The sequence below is a fragment of the Vespa velutina genome, chromosome 2, assembly GCF_912470025.1.
Source record: "Vespa velutina chromosome 2, iVesVel2.1, whole genome shotgun sequence".
In the NCBI taxonomy this organism is placed as follows: domain Eukaryota; kingdom Metazoa; phylum Arthropoda; class Insecta; order Hymenoptera; family Vespidae; genus Vespa; species Vespa velutina.
The window spans coordinates 9,789,776-9,806,730 of NC_062189.1; the positions used below are offsets into that span (position 1 = coordinate 9,789,776).

General features: G+C 33.1%; 1 protein-coding gene and 1 long non-coding RNA gene across 2 annotated transcripts; one reads left to right on the top strand and one right to left on the bottom strand.

Annotated features, from left to right (window-relative positions):
- Positions 1 to 1,030: 1,030 nt before the first annotated feature.
- LOC124947120 (proline dehydrogenase 1, mitochondrial) lies at positions 1,031 to 15,859 on the bottom strand. Its single transcript, XM_047488827.1, has 11 exons — positions 15,226 to 15,859; positions 6,788 to 6,996; positions 6,377 to 6,558; positions 4,582 to 4,646; positions 4,265 to 4,449; positions 2,916 to 3,090; positions 2,716 to 2,826; positions 2,496 to 2,627; positions 2,129 to 2,328; positions 1,941 to 2,029; positions 1,031 to 1,856 (listed from the first exon to the last, which is right to left on the bottom strand). The coding sequence occupies exons 1-11, from the start codon at positions 15,547 to 15,549 to the stop codon at positions 1,651 to 1,653; spliced, it is 1,878 nt and encodes a 625-aa protein (XP_047344783.1). The 5' UTR covers positions 15,550 to 15,859; the 3' UTR covers positions 1,031 to 1,650.
- Positions 1,109 to 5,674, top strand: LOC124947127. The gene is made up of 4 exons (XR_007100327.1): positions 1,109 to 1,448; positions 2,565 to 2,606; positions 4,294 to 4,462; positions 4,546 to 5,674. It is a non-coding gene; the product is annotated as an uncharacterized LOC124947127 (long non-coding RNA).
- Positions 15,860 to 16,955: the final 1,096 nt, after the last annotated feature.

Consider the following 16,955-nt stretch of genomic DNA (forward strand, 5'->3'; position numbering starts at 1 on the left):
CGATCTCGCTTGTTTTGATCCAACGATATACTTTATAATATTATATCTCAACGCGTGTAATTAATGTACGTAAAAGAAAAAGTGACTCTTATCGGTAAAAGGGAAAATATCTTAAGCGCCTTTGTCATGTAATATTTTTTTTGTGCAAAATCTCGACTCGTACGCATCGCATTTTACTGACTGACAAAACGTAAATATCAACGTACGTACGACCATCCAAACTTAGAGCCACTTTTTCTACTCTTCTAATTTTCGTGTCGTTAAACTTCCACCCTCCTCTCTTTCCTATCCCACCCTTATGTACATTATAATTTTTACGCGGAATACTACCATAATATCTCAACCGCAATATCTTTCATTCGGATCTTTCAATTTGTAGAACGGAATCTCTGAATATGTAGTAATAAATTCCTTATTCACATTGTCACTTTGATAATATTGCATGAAAATGAAGTTATCTTTTGGTAATTACGCGCAAGCATGGAACATGACTATTCGCGTCTGACCCGCAGGATTAACACAGCTACCATCATCCGTACTATGTACACTTAATTGCATTAATTTATTAAATCCAGATAAAACGCCGTTATAATTTATAAAAAAAAATTTAATACATATAAGCTAACTTTACGTAATACTTTAACGGAATACCGACAAAAATAAATACATATATGTATATATATATAGTATTTATATTCATTTATATTTTATATATATATATATATACACACCCGCGTGCGCACGTGCGCACGTGCGCACACACACACACACACACACACACACACAAAATAATACATGACACAGATAGTATAACACGAACTTTAAACGAGCAATACATTCTGTGCGTATATTATATATATGCATAAAACTATAAATTAAATATAAGTATTATATATATATATATATATATATATATATATATATATATATATATATATATGTATATATATATATATGTATATATATATGTATATATGTATATATATATGTATATATATATATATATATATATATATATATATATATATATATATATATTATTAGATAAAATACTAGGATTCTCAAAAATATAAAAAAAATTAAAACATGATATAATTTCGGTGCAGGGTCTCTTTGCTAGAGGGCACTTCAACCGTGTTCTTTCTACGATTTCATCATTGTTCAAGACAGTGTTATAATATTTCATCTAGTATAAATTAACAACTGATATTTCAAAAAAGAAAAATATAATTTCGATATCTCGAACATAACAGCAGATAATGGAGCTGCGATACTTGAAGATGGACATTCGATGGGCGTTCGATCGCGTTAGCAATAACCATAGCAATAACCAAAGCTAATAGCTTTTTGCAATGCGGGTAAAACTATAATAATGCACATAACTTTACGCCAAATAGTGCAATATCGAGCAAATTGCGTTTATTGAGGGCACACATAAGCAATTTTACGTAAGGAAAACACTACCTGCTTTTCTGACTACATACACACACGCACACACACTCGCGCATCGCTCTTAAATACCACAAGTTTTACCAGGTTATTTCAATTATCTCGATTCGAAGTGCCATTAAAGGTCTTGGAGATTCAATAATTTACAATCACTACTTGAATTTGATAGAGTATATCTCTGTACTAATTAGGACGAAATACTCAGACCGGAGTATAATTGCCTTTAGGTTTGTAGAATATTTGTCCTTTCACCAAGCGTCTCGTTATTTCACTCAACAGCAATTGTTTCTCCTTCTTAATCTTTTTCATTATACCCCTATTTTCTTGTGCACGTCGAGAAAGATACGGTAATACCTCCTTCACTGGTCCATAAGGAATATATTTAAATGCCGAATAACCAGATTGACCTGAAACGAGACAATCATTTAATACATAGTTTTTTCCTTAATAATATTTACTTCAAAGTTGAATATAATTATATATTATCCTACCTAACGGAAACGTTATATAATCACACATTCCTAATAATTGACCAAAGCAGATAACTTTATCTTCTGGGGAGATTCCGATTTCCTTCATTCTAAAAACAAGAAAAAGATTCGTTATTGATGACATTAAAAAATAGATAAGTAGTCATGTTAAATGCTTAATGTTAAATAACAGAAAAGTCATAACGTACTTCTCTATAGCAAAACGTACGGTGTCTTCGTTATGCGAGGCAACCATAATACCTATTTTCTTAGGGTCTTCGCCCTTATCTTTATACTGCTTCATCCGCCTCAAACACTCCATCAGTGTTTTGTGATAAGATTCAGTAGTAGCTTCGAACGAAGGATTCGTTGGGTCCGGATAACCCATAGCAGCGGCTCTTGCTCTTTCCTATCGTAATTATCATGATTACTCGAATATACAATATAAATTAGAAATAACTATACAAGTAAAATCTAACTATATTTTGAAATTTCATTGCTATTATATTTCGGACATCTTCTGCAATAAGATAAGTATAAGTTTTAGAACAAAATACGTCTATACACTCATCATACCTGCTCTATATAAGCACCTCGTACGATTTTCGCACCAAAATAAAAGTTTTGACGTTCTGCCTGTTCTAGGTCCGTTTTTACCTCGTTATAAGCTTCCTGCAGATATGTCTGGTACGTATTGAACACCACGGCCTATGAAGTAGACCATTTGGGATTGAGAAATGATTCACTGAAAATTTGCGGATTGATAACATATTATGCTTTTTAAATAGAGCTTTACCTTATCTGTATTGTACTTGCGCATCATTTCCAACGTTAGTCTTGAGATTGCCGGCTGGAAATACGTTTGCTCCGCGTCTATCATAATACGTACATTTAACTTGTCGGCGACCTGTTGAAAATATTTGAATTTTTTATTAAATGAATTTTTTTACCTTCTTTTTTCTTCTTAATTTGTGTTTCTTAACGTGCCATACGTACCGTAACAAGATTGTTTAGTCGTCTGATCATATTCCTAAACATCTCCTCTTCCTTCGACGTCAGTTGTGACATAAGTCTCACCATCTTTCCAGTCTTTATGTCGGGAACTTGAAATGTTTCGCTCAACTCGTAGTTCTCGTCCAGAATTCCGCTCCAAGGGAATAAGTGAATCACACTACCAAGGAATCCACATTATATCTTTGTTATATTATATTTACATTTAACAAAGGAATGTTTATCCTAAAATAGGAGTGAACAACTTCGCCGCGAGCCATACGATCTTTATCATCAATCAATCCGTTCCTCCATTATTTAAGTTCACTAATCACCACTTCATCGATAATCCGTAAATAAACAGAAACAAAAGTCATGCAGTTCACGAAACACGGCGATGTCAAATAGTGGGTGTCAAATATCACTTTACTAAACAGCCAAATAGGAGTCGTAACACGCGACCCGCGAGCCATCAATTGCCCACTCCTATCTTAAGATGTATAAGAAACGATTGAATTATCGATATATCAGAGTTTTTCAAATTGTTGCTTCATAGCAACATTTTTTTTCCTTTTCTTCTTCTTTTTCTTTTTCTTCTTTATATATTTTCTTTGTTCTTCTTTCTTTTCGTATAATGAAACATCTGCATATGCAGATATCTGAGTGTATTTTCTAGTTCTCGTATCTTTAAACTTTAGAACATTGTGAGTGGATATATCTGCCCAGCGAATACTGTCCCGCTGTGGCCTAACAGTAGATATATTCGCTCAGTAATTATCATTTTAATTTATTATTAGATAAAAATTTCTTTGCACTTCTAAAGTAAAACAAATAAAAACTGACTTATTTTCAAGGAAATGTTTCTCTTTCTAAAAATCTTGCTTTGGTATATATACGGTTGTTACACGTAGAACTTTTTATCTATTGTCGTTGAAAAAGTTTCAAAATTTCGTTAATTTTAAGATTTAAAAATCTTTCGTGTCATTTGAAACAAATATAATAATTTAACCCTTGTACTGCCAATCGGTTGATATATGTCGATCCTTAGTTCATATACGAAAATTGCCACCGGCCGATATGTTAGTTTCTGGTATTCATGCTAAAACTGCCACCAGTCTATATGTCGGCTCCATTTGTTGATGTTCAAACTCTCTCCTCTGAGTGTCAAATGACTTTCATATTCTTTGTAATTAAATATTTTCTTACATTTAAATGCAGTGAAAAGAATCTTTATAATTATTTATGAAAATACACGAAAATGGTCGGAACATTTTTCGCATATACCAAATATTTGGGATTGACTGTAAAAGGGTTAATAAAAAAACGATAATGAAAAGATTTGAGAAAGACGATACCCTTCTTTATCCGATTGAATCTTTTCAAGGAACTTTTGTACCGGTGCCGCATCCATCACATGAGCCTCTTCGAACTTTTTCTTAAAATCATCGGGTTTTGCGTGGTGAGCCAAAACAGCACCCTCTCCACCCACGACATCCGACATATACTGTCGCGCTCGCATGATTACCTCAGATAGTTGAAGCTTTAATAAAAAGGTAAAAAAATAAAAAGATTTGTCGTGTATTTAAAACATGAATGTTTAAAATAACAAAGAACATATGCATATGATCTTGAATAGGAAATATAATGACTAATGATAAAAAGAGCTACGAACCAAAAGTTGTGGACGACCGAGCGCTGTCAATTTAACAGCCGTGATTCCGGCGCCCATAGAAGTACCTGCAAAGATATCAACCTTAAATTACTTTTTGCTTTGAATTATTTCTTTTCTTATGCAAGACATAATAGGATCACTCAAATGCGATGCTTTTCACGATTTTTTCAAATACGTACACATTATGTTAACCAATGCATACCATCATACTATAATTGTTAACATAATTGGAAACATAATTCACATAACGACATAATACAGATGTGTATATCAAAAGCGGAAAAAAAATTAAGTAAAGAGATTAAATTAAAATAAACTTTGACAGCTATTGTTTCTTATCCTCTTACTAGGGCTCAAATTAAAGTACGTATTAGGAGACTCGTGAAATATCTCTGTCTCGTTCCAATCTAATGCCTTCGTAATCATTTAATGGCATTCATAATATTCCTGGATAACTTCGAAAATGATGTATAAAAAAGAAGATTGTAACTGATTCTGATTCACTTTTCTCAAATCGAGACATTCTTTGATCTATCTCTTTGAAAAGGAAGCAACAAAAGCGAGAGTTAGATAACGATTAAAAAAAGAGAATGAAGAGAAAGAGAGAAAACGAAAGAAAAAATAAGCAACCACTGAGGATGATTATTGTTCGTTAGTCATCGGCTGAATATTTATGTCAAAGACTATTCGGGCAAATGTTATGTCACATCTTCCACTGGAAAGTAAGTAGAGTCCGGCAAAATCTACTTGCGGTATGATATTTATAGAGTGCCTAATGGACTCACAAAATTTCAAGTTTCTATGTCATATTCTTCTCATCTGAAATTAATTATTTTTTCGACTAATATTTATAATTTTTCCTTCAAATTAAGTATAGTACATGATTTGTTATTTTTAATATACATATGTATTATACAAAATGTCTTTGTTTATTTATTTATAAGTACTCCATTTGTTGAGATAGTTATAGTTTGTGATATATCTTTTTATAAGATGTAATTCTTTGATTTGTTCGAATAAGTATGTCAACAGTTATCAATAATTAAGAAAATTTTCTTACATAAATACATATATTTGAAGAATTAAGAGCTATAAGATTATTTATTTGATTCTTTAAGTCCTTGAATATTTAAAATTATAAATTATGAATATTACGAATACACACAAAGGGATTGATTTCACTAAATGAGATCTATTGTGCTCTCTCTCTCTCTCTCTCTCTCTCTCTCTCTCTCTCTCTCTCTCCTCTCCTCTCCTCTCCTCTCCTCTCCTCTCCTCTCCTCTCCTCTCCTCTCCTCTCCTCTCCTCTCCTCTCCTCTCCTCTCCTCTCCTCTCCTCTCCTCTCCTCTCCTCTCCTCTCCTCTCCTCTCCTCTCCTCTCCCCTACACTTCTTTACATTCCAACCTTCATCTACCTTAGTTTCCTCATGGTCTTTCTGTTTCAAATAACCGACGTTTCAAGTAATGAACTTCAAAGGCACATCACATGACGCGTAAATAACGTAGCGCATATATTCATAAGTGACACATATGTTCTTACGCATACGTTGAACAAAAAACGAAAAAACTCATACGTAATCAGATAAACGTCCAGACAAATTTGCAAAAACAGATATACGCGTGCATATACACAAGCTACTTCCTTCCTCTGCCTATAAGCAGAAACCAAGTTTAAATGAATGACACGTGTAATTACTGTCGTAGCAGGGATTACAACTGAATGACAACACTCGATTTTGCCGAGAGGATACTACCGGAATATCCGTACGAATTTTCTTGTGTCTTCTGTGACTTACCGGCAACAGCTTCGAGACATCTAATGAAAATATCCATATTCCGTTCGCAGGAAGCTTCGTTCAAGTAAAAGTACGTCCTGGCCGAAGATACTTTGTAACGACGATCGGCAAACGATTTTTCGACGTGATACTTCTTTAACGGTCCCTCTGTCTTCTCGTCACCTGCTTCCGACACAGAGGCCCTAAAAAAAATAGACATCGCCACTTAGCGAATATTATTCTGAATAACTAACGAATCGTATTTACCTTTTCTGATAATTTTATCATACAGTTTTGAAAAGTTATAATCTTCATATTGTATCAATTTATACAAGTATAACTTCATTAATATTTTTGATTTCGATAATTGTCTATTATGGTTATAAAAAAGGTTTCAACATTTTTTTCATAAATTTTGTACACTTGACTTACTGTATTTCTCGGCGCTCGGCTTCTTCCTGTGATATATCTTCCTCTACGGAATAATCCAGAATCGGCTTGACCCCAAATTGCCGCAACCTGTCGAGAACCGGAGTGATTTGTACTTCATCCTCACCGGCTACAAAGTGTCCATAAAACGTTGCCTTCATCATTTTCGTAAAGAGCTTTTCTCCGAGCAATTTCTCCGCCAGTTTCATAAACTGAAAAGATCGAAGAAAATCATGAAAAAAGATCGAATGAAATGAAAAAACCAATAAAAAATATCTTCTATCAACAATATATCTCAGAATGAGAACAGATAAGCAAACGCGTACGTAAATACATGTATTCTTTTGGAGTATCATATGAACATTCGAGGAATAACGCAAGGTAAATAATCCTAATCTAAGGCGGGTATTAAATGCATTAAACTCGAGACGATTAAACTCTGACGATGCACTTACGTTTCATGGAACTTGATTCATGATTTGACATTACGATTATGTTGGTAGGAGAGAAAGATTAGTGTAAAATCAAATTATCTTGATTGGTCATAATATTTAATAAATATTTATAATCATCCAGTTTTGTTAAACTCTTTTAAAAATTAAATTGTTTAAAATCCGTTTGTATGATTTATAAACCATCAAGTTTTGTGCACAAAATATTTAAGAGACAACATAAATTACAGAATGAGTTTGTAACAACGACTTTTTGAATCTTCATCTGGAAAACCACAGAAAAGCTATAAATATGTCAAAAAAGTCAATTGACAAAGCAAAATAATAAAATAAAAAGAGATGTCACATCCGGTGAACATCGTAATAACATGCTTATCTAACAAACTTCCTTTGAGTAGAATCTGAGTTACTGTAATTACGTAAAAATCTTTCGAAATAAATTGACTGCAATTATTCAACATTCCTAATGTTTCTTTAAAATAATCGGGAAAGCTTGTAAAATTAATCCGGTGAGTACATAGATATATACATATATACTTTCGTTCGTTCTTTCGATAAAAAAAGTACTTGTAAACGAGATCAGAGAATAAGTATGTAACCACATATGTATGACATCATATACGTACATATACGTACGTAGTCCGATATTTATACACATCGTTATACATATCGTAATATCAAACATCGATAAAACCGATGTTTAATCATTTGTAAAAATACACAGGTGTTCTTTATAATACATTATGTATAACTTATAAAAATTGTATCAATTTGTCGCTTTCATTTCCTACTTATCGTTTGTCTACTTATTATATTTAACATGTATTTATTAAAACACATATCATTATTATTTGTGTTTTAGGCAAACGAAACGTGAACTATTCTCAAATTCTGTTCTTTTTTAAAAGAAATTTTATAAAAAATTAATTTTTTGAAAAAAAATTAATATTTGCAAATGTTTCCGACAATAATAATAAATTTATTCCCTTTTTTCTTTATATGTACATTTTTCATTACTTACGATGTACATATAGGAAAGGAAGAATAATCTTCCTCATGGAAAGAACCATAATTAGAAAAGACATAGAAATAGAACAAACAAAAGAAGGGATACGTACGTAATTACGATCATTTCCTAATCGATTAGATTTCGATGGGTTTCACATACGAATCTATCATAGTAGTCTTACAAGTGTTCCTCGTAGAGAAAATTACGAGCTCTTTTGGTCTTTTGAGCGCAGAAGCACACGTTATCAATGTACCTATATATTCAGTATAATAGGATCAATATCTATATTATCTATCGTTCGTATAAGTTTTACCTGTATTTGTATGCTTTTTAACATATGTATGCAATAGAAGGAAAACATGTAAAAGTATAATAGATCTAAGTGATTTTATTGCTGTAAATCAACAAACAAAAATCCCTAGAGAGATCACGTTTATCAGACAGACCACGATTGAAGGGCAAACACGTCTTACACGTATTTTTTTCATAAATTTATATTTACAATATGACAACTTTTAGAATCAATATTAATTCACGAACACAAATTATAATACTTGCGTCGATAATCAATGTGAATGGTACGTTCATTACAGACGGATTCGTCGGACTTAATTATTCCTATTCATTCGTCGCATTTGAGCCGATGATAGCGTCGCACTATTTCGCATTTTTTCTCTCTCTCTCTCTCTCTCTCTCTCTTTCTCTCTCTCTCTCTCTCTCTCTCTCTCTCTCTCTCACACACACACACACTGTCACTCACTTTCTTATATTTCATGGTGAATTTTAACCTTTTCTTAAATGAATCAAAAAACTTAATACAAAATAAAAATACAGAGAATGACAAAACAGTGATTTTTACGATCATCGAGGATTGTAAATTACAAATAAAAGTTTAATCGACATATATTAAAACGATTAAGAATATCTAACCAATTATTTTCCATGCATTACGATTGTATATTTATAATTACAGTTCGTCGATATTGTAATTCATGTTATATTTGTATGTTTGTATGTATCATATAGTATACAATTTTTCATTTATTATTGATCCGAGCAATATTCAAAGAACCATTTAAAGACTAACTTAATTATTGATACTTAAGTTTAATATTAAACGTTTGAATGAAATTTAAAGGTAAATCCTATTTAATAAATATTTCTCGCAAGCTCATTAATGATTAAAAATCGATAAAAATAATACGATTAAGTTGCAGCGAGCTTTAAAGCCGCAATGTAAGTAGTGCACCTTATATGAGTATGTATGTAGACATATCAAGATACTAGGCTACGACATAGAATACGTTCAGTGAGAATTGAATCGATGATCGGGGGCCAACGACTCTTCACCAGTAATACACTGTCGTATCCACGAACGAACTCTCTTCGCTAGAATCAATATTCAGTCACCTTGCCAGACAGAGTTATAAGTATGTATACCTACGACGAACATATGTATGTATACTACGCATGTATGCTGCAAGTATTGCGAATACGAAGTAAAGTATGTGTGCTTTAATAAGTCATCTGATAGATGCCTTTTGAACGCATCCTTTAGTTCGAAATACCATCCTTTTTACAATAAACAAGTATAATTTTTTTTTTCAAGACTTATTACGCTTTCTCCATTACGATTTATCGACACCTAAATTTTGTGCCCACACATGATACTTTGATGTTGGACACAATTTCAAACCATTTCTTACGATAAATAAATCTTGTTCACGATATACATTAAACGTATCACCAATCGATATCACGTCGATTTGGTTCTTGATCGAGCTCTTTCCGGCCTCCCACTCTTGTACAAGGAAAGAATTACAACGACATTAATTGCAAATACTAAGACTCACTTGTTAACGATAACGCAAGTAGGTAGATACATATACACTCAAACATCCGACAGGTAGTCTCGTATTTACACCGAGCCGATAGCAATGTTTTTAAAAGACTTATAGATATTTACTGTAGTTTTATGCATTTGTTTATTGATAAATGCATATACATGGTGTATACACAACGTTTATGTACTTTTTGCAAGCTCGCTTCCTTGAAAGAACAAGAAAAAAAGTAAAAAAAAAAAAAAAAAAAAGAAAAAAAAAAGAATTTTAGTTTCGTTTGGGGTTACATCATTAAAATCCCTCTTTTCGAAGAATTGGCAAAAAATTTCGTAGAATGGTTTCTTTTTCCTTGGCAGAAGAAAGAAGGGAAAAATAAAAGCATCGTTCTTGTAGAGCACGGAAAGATTCTCTCACGCTAGAGGCGCCAGACAACTAACCGGACGACCTTGAGTATAGTTATCACGTGTCTTTACAGACCAATCGAAGTAGGACATCGTAATAGGACATAGAACTCATTTGTACCTTTCTTTGCGGTGGACTCGACCATGTTTTTTTAGATGTAATTTATCACAAAAACAAACAAAAACGAACAAGGACTGATGATATCTCGAAAATGAACCGAAAAAGCAATCCCGGCGATATAAGTTGCTGCATTGTATTTCAAAATATTAAATGATCCTAACACGGAAACGGTTCAAATTTCACGGACCGCTATCTACGTAAATATATAATTTAGTTAAGTAGTTAAATTTCTACTCTTAACTTAAATTCTATCCTTAAATTAAATTTCTATCCTTGTCAATGAAAACACGAAGCAACGAAATAAACCGCAAATAGAAATATATCAACTATGATAATGAAAAAAAAAAAGAAAGAATGTGAATATAAATTGTTTTGATAGTGGCGTCTTGTAAATCGATCGATCGAATGGTACTCGCCATATTCCAGGCGCTACATTTGAAAGAGCGAGCACGTGGAGTAAGATGGCCGAAGGTAACCGTAGATGGCTGTGACAGGTAATGTAATTCAACCACGACGTCGTGCATGGAAGGATTGTTCTCTTCTCTCTCTTCCTCCCTCCTTTTCTCTTATTCGTTCTTTCTTCTACGTTCTCAACTTTGTCATATCGTCTGGCAATCGTCTGAGCGTAGTCTGGCAGGCCGTACTCACTTACGCGCACTTTGAGGCAATGGCCTATTTTCTCTTCGGTTTCTCATTCTCACTTTTTTTTTTTTCATCATCATGTATTGCATAGATTCGCGTCTTCCTTTAAGAATCGCAAATATTGCTCTTTAAGTAGGAAGCGCAATTTTGCTTCTTCTCTTCGTCCTATACAGCGCACATTTTCGTTTATTCACCTTAATTTATTTATATCCGAAAGCCAAAATAGTTTACGTTCCCTTCGCATCACTGCTTTCTTCTCTTCCCTCACGCATCTAACGAAGATAGAATAATATTCGGAGACTTGGTACACCAATCATATCGAACTTCTTGCCAATTTGGCTTATGATTTACTATAACACCACTATAGTTCTAGAATGAATGTATGTGGCCATGATAAAATAATCACGATTAATTTCTTTGCTTTCTCTATAGCTTTTAAATTTTCCTAGGATTTCTATCAGCTACGTTAATATGAAATACCACTAAAACAGCTAGGCTTTCCTAGAAATTTGACTAATAGTACATCTTTTGGAGAACTGTTTCAAAAATTAAAATTGAATAAGATCGGCCTTAAATTTAATTATAAAATTCTTGTCTATATGACTATAGTACGATAAATGGTTCCTGACGACAATTTTTGTATTCTATGGTGGTGAACGGTGATCCATTATTAGAACGGAATTTCTTCTTTTTTCAAGGGTGCTGCCACCTATCGACAAAAACGCAAGCTTCTCAAGTTCATAAATACACGAAGGACGAAGGAGCTTAAAAAGATAACCTTGAAAGATCGATATTCTTGAACACAATGCAAGGCATGCGATTTAGATAACCTGCTAATCGATCGAATGAAGAATTACGGTGACAATTTCTAATCGATATAACTATTGATTACGTGAACGTTCTAATTAACCTTTTTGATTATCTATAGTAAAAATAAGGTTGTAAAATATCTCAATTTTCTACAACCAAATTGCTTTTTACAAAAAGATTTTTGCTGGATGATCTAATTTGGATGATTTAAACCAGACGTTACAATCTTATATCCAAATATCGTGTGGCCTATAGAATCGGCGAATATATGATCAACGAGTCGCATACGATAATCAGATTTAATACATACTGCAAAGTTGAAAAACGTGCAAATATAAACGTAAAAATAGTTTTTTCTTCTCCCCCTCTTCCATAATCGGCCAGTAAAAGATAATTTCTCTCGAATTTTTTCAAGGTCGCATAATAATATCGAGGTTTCAAGCTTAGATATTATGTGAGAATGATTTAATCTATACTGATTTATTCACATATGTCTGAGAGAACGAAATAACGATTTTTTTTTTTTTTTCGATAGGAAAGCTGTTAAAAATCTTTCAGGGAAAAAACTTTGAGCTTTTTGTAATGTTTCGAACTTTATCAACATATACCCTAGATTGTCCATGGTTTCGTAATCTCTAATTAAGGAAATTGAATTTGTATCGATTTAACGTACATAACCACGTATGATATTGTTTATAGGAAAGTAAAATAATTAAAAGGAAAATAAAAAAGATGATCGATATTAAGGACAAAAAAAATAAGATACTTAAGTTTGAAGTAAGCATCTTCAGAAGCTATCGAAATTCAAACGCGGTCGCTCTAAGATTTTACGCTGCTACATATCACCAAGCGAATGCCAATCAATATAATTCCTCGTAGAAATTGTGCGAACTAATTATTATGCAAAAATGGGCGATCGTTTGAAAAGATATGTTTAATAGAAATTTATAATAGATTATTAGTTAACATCAATATATGGAATAAATAATGTACCAATAAATATTTAAGAACTGTGATCGTAAAATATGAAATAAAAACCGATTTCTTCACATTACACGAAACATTTAAGTCGTCTTTATTTACAAGGTGTAGAAGTTCAGAATAAAATAACTTCTACGTTGTCGTCAACAGATTTCAAAGAAACGGCGAGCCCGTCTACACGAACAAGTGCACGTGCAAATAGCAGGTACTTACGATCGTTACACAATTGGAACGTAACGATTGTTACATAACGAGTTTTTTCAAAGTTTACGGAAATATGAGACAGAATACGCAGCAAATACAAACTGAAGTTCATTCTCCTCATTCTATTCGTAGACCTTTCTTAAAATAACGCAAAAGTTATTGTTAGCATATTAGTTAAAGAATTTTGAAACAATATATTATACGCGTGCGCACGCGTGTGTGTGTAGCTGGCAGATCATTCGATAAGACACGAATTCTATGATGCAAAATTTTTTATACGACGAAAAAATAGATGATTCAAAAGAATAAAAACGATACAATAAAATAATAAAAATAAAATAATACTTTTACGTGTAGACGACCAACCTGAAGATGTCACGATCGACACCATGCCTCCGTCATTTTTAATTACGATAGCTTGTAGAAGATAATACATACATACATACATACATACATACATACATACATACATACATACATACATACATACATACATACATACATACATTCGATGGAGAAAGAAAATTCCTTCGGGACGAACTATTCGCTGGCACGAAGGCGTGCGCGATCGATAAGCGACATCACCAAAATCAATAACAGCTCGTGCCACGTCGTACTAACGCATAATAACATACGAAATTCGAAGCTAATCTAGCTGCTACTAAGAAGGAGGTTACTGGCTCTACAATTCATCATAACCTATGTGTATGATCTGTTTTTAAAGGTTTGTAAAGGGAGAAAAAATAATCATTTGAAATGTTTTCAATGTTGTTGCAACTTCAACATAAATTTAACTTCGATCTTGTTTAAAAATATTTCGTTTCTTTTTCCTCTTCTTATTGCAAGATCAAAGACTGCAATTTTAAGTTAACAAAAATAATTTTGATTTGTGCAAATACATTTTGGAACGTACTAATTAATAAGATTATGCATATATATATACACACACACGCACAGAAAATCACAATTGTTTGACCATAACGTCATTATATTCATATTTTTCTTTTAAAAAAATTATCATTAACGTACATTATTCTTTTCAATCTATCGAAACTGAAATAATTATCACCCCTAAAATAACGATTAGAAATAACAAAAGGACGAAATTCTAAGTTCTCTGATGTAATTCAATGACATATATATAACTTCAGGTAATAAAAATATATACATAAATATAATCGACTACGAGACGATTGAATGTGACAAGACGTTGAAAGTTTTGATACTCGACAATGTTAAGAAAAATTTGTTTTCTAGTATAATATTTAGAGATTGTCTTTCGAGAAAAACTATATAAAAATATAAAAAGATGTTAAAAAGAATACTTAGAAACATACTCGTTGGAAAAAACATAGAGCATCTCAGTAGTGTCCGATTGTCGAACAGCCATGACAGTTAATATGACTTACGTAGTAGATAGCAGACTATAAAATCGATTATTCTCGATAAATCTAAGAGGGAAACGATATAATGTAAGTATAATTAAAAGAGAGTATATATCAAAAGAAAATTATTAATCATTGCATAAGGTACGCAGAATTATTGACGAGAAGACAAATAACTGTTCGTTCGTACTCCATTCGCCATGCTGAGATTTCACGACAAAGGAAGAAACGTGAATGGCTCGTCCGTCGAACGAGGAAAAAGCAAACTTCTCTTTCCCTCTCTCCATTTCCTTTCCTCTCTCTTCCTCTCTTTCTCTTTCTCGTTCTCTCAAATTCGAATCAGTAACTCAATAAAGCAAACCGTTGGGCAGGATTCAAAACGCAAATATCGATAATTACATAAAAGGCGATCGTAAAACTGCGCCATTTCGTATACGTGGTTGGTGGAGGTAGGGAAGAGTGAAGAAGGAGAATGGGGAGAAAGAGAAGAAAAGAAGAGCAAAAGAGAAAAAAAATTTCATAGATGCTGATCTAATTTCATCGACAAAATACGAATAAGAAAGAAATTGAAATGGATACCTCGATGAATACTCACCTTCATGTTGTTTTCGACAAGATATTCAATCGAACATATTTGATACACGATGTACGCTCTTACGAGCTCCATGGTGGTTTTGCTCTTGAAAGCAGCAACTGGGTCGTTAAACTTCAAATCGAGCGGATCTATCTGTCTCGGTTGATCTGACGCCGGTTGCTGCACGCTGCCGGTCACTCTACCGGTACTGACATATCCACGTTCGATCAATCGCACCAATGCAGCGGAGACGTTTTGATCCCGTAATCCAACCACGGGGAGTGGCACGCATTTAAAAATCTTTTTACCGGCGCAACATCGCGGCACCGTTCTCAAAAACGCCATTACTCTCTTTCTCTTTTTATATATAATATATATATATATGTATGTATGTGTGTATCTTTCCTTTGTAAAGTGTACCGAACAGTCCTAATAGGTAAAGAAACGACGAGAGAAACGATTACAGCGATCGAAACCCTCTCGTCGAGTGAGGTCTTACGCGCGACTGTGCCTCGCCTGGGGCGTCGAGCTTCCCTCTCTCTCACTCTATTTCTTTGGCTCCCCCCACTTTCTCTCTTTCTCTCACTCTCTGTCTCTATCTCGCGCACCACTGATTTATGTACTGACCCACCGCTGTCGATGTTACTACTGGGACTTGCTCGAACGAGTAGCCAGCCAGTTCCTACCGATTCCTGTTATAAAAGAGAAACCCTTTATATCCACCTTGTATCCACCTTACTATATTTCAGTCCAAGAACCCAATAATAAACGACTTGGGAAATCTTTTTTTGATTTGCTAATTTAGAAGCTCAAACGATGATCAGATTTGGCTTCTTCATTCTTTTTCTTCGGATTGATTATTTCTTTCCCTCTCTCTCCCTCCATTTCTCTTCCCTTACGTACTCCTTCGAAATAGATCGATTTTATGGAATTAGTTCTTTTCTCTTATATGTCTAATTTTTGTTCCTCGATAAATGATAGAAACGAGTTTCGATCATTGAATGTATGTACACTTACATACACACACGTTTGAGTTGGTGAGTGTAAAGAATGTAAAATCGAGCAAGCTTTGTGATTGGTTCATTTCGAGAAGGTGTGTTCTATCACGCGAATCACTACTGGTTGTTCTAATTTTTGCTAACGTTAATGATTGTATGTCGATATACATATATCGTCCTATTTTTAGAAATACGTCATATTGCTTTCTTTTTAATATAATTATATTTAACTTATAATAAAATACTTTTATTTGAGGTACATCAATTTACGAGTGATACACCAATCGTGTCAATTACTTTCCTTATTTTTTACAATCGATTGTTCGGATTCATCAATTAGTCATTGATAACAATGCAGGTTTTAAGAAACAGTGTTGAATTGTTACTTTGGCATGCGTTCACATGCATGCATACAAACTAAAAACATATATTCTAGCACATACATGTATGTATATATGTATATATATGTGTATATATTTATAGTGCAAATATATTGACAGTGCAAATACTTAACAATATTAACAGAAACATGGTAAAAGATCGTGAAAAAAATGTGTTTATAAAATCCACTCCTAGGCTATTTTACTGTCATGAACAAAACAACATATTTCTAATATGGAGTTCTACAGAAGTTTAAGGAATTTTGAACTTCTTACGCGTGATTTTTTCATTATATATGATATTATCGACGGCAATTAACGCTAGTAACGATAGGAATTAAAATAGTAAAATGGTTATATTGTGAGGTTTATC

Excerpts from the sequence above, each read along its gene's own strand:
- LOC124947120 (XM_047488827.1), bottom strand. The coding sequence starts at position 15,549 with ATGGCGTTTTTGAGAACGGTGCCGCGATGTTGCGCCGGTAAAAAGATT. Across the intron at positions 4,647-6,376 it reads ATGTCTCGAAGCTGTTGCCG|GTACTTCTATGGGCGCCGGA; the intron begins GTAAGTCACAGA and ends ATATCTTTGCAG. Across the intron at positions 1,857-1,940 it reads TTATATAACGTTTCCGTTAG|GTCAATCTGGTTATTCGGCA; the intron begins GTAGGATAATAT and ends GTCTCGTTTCAG.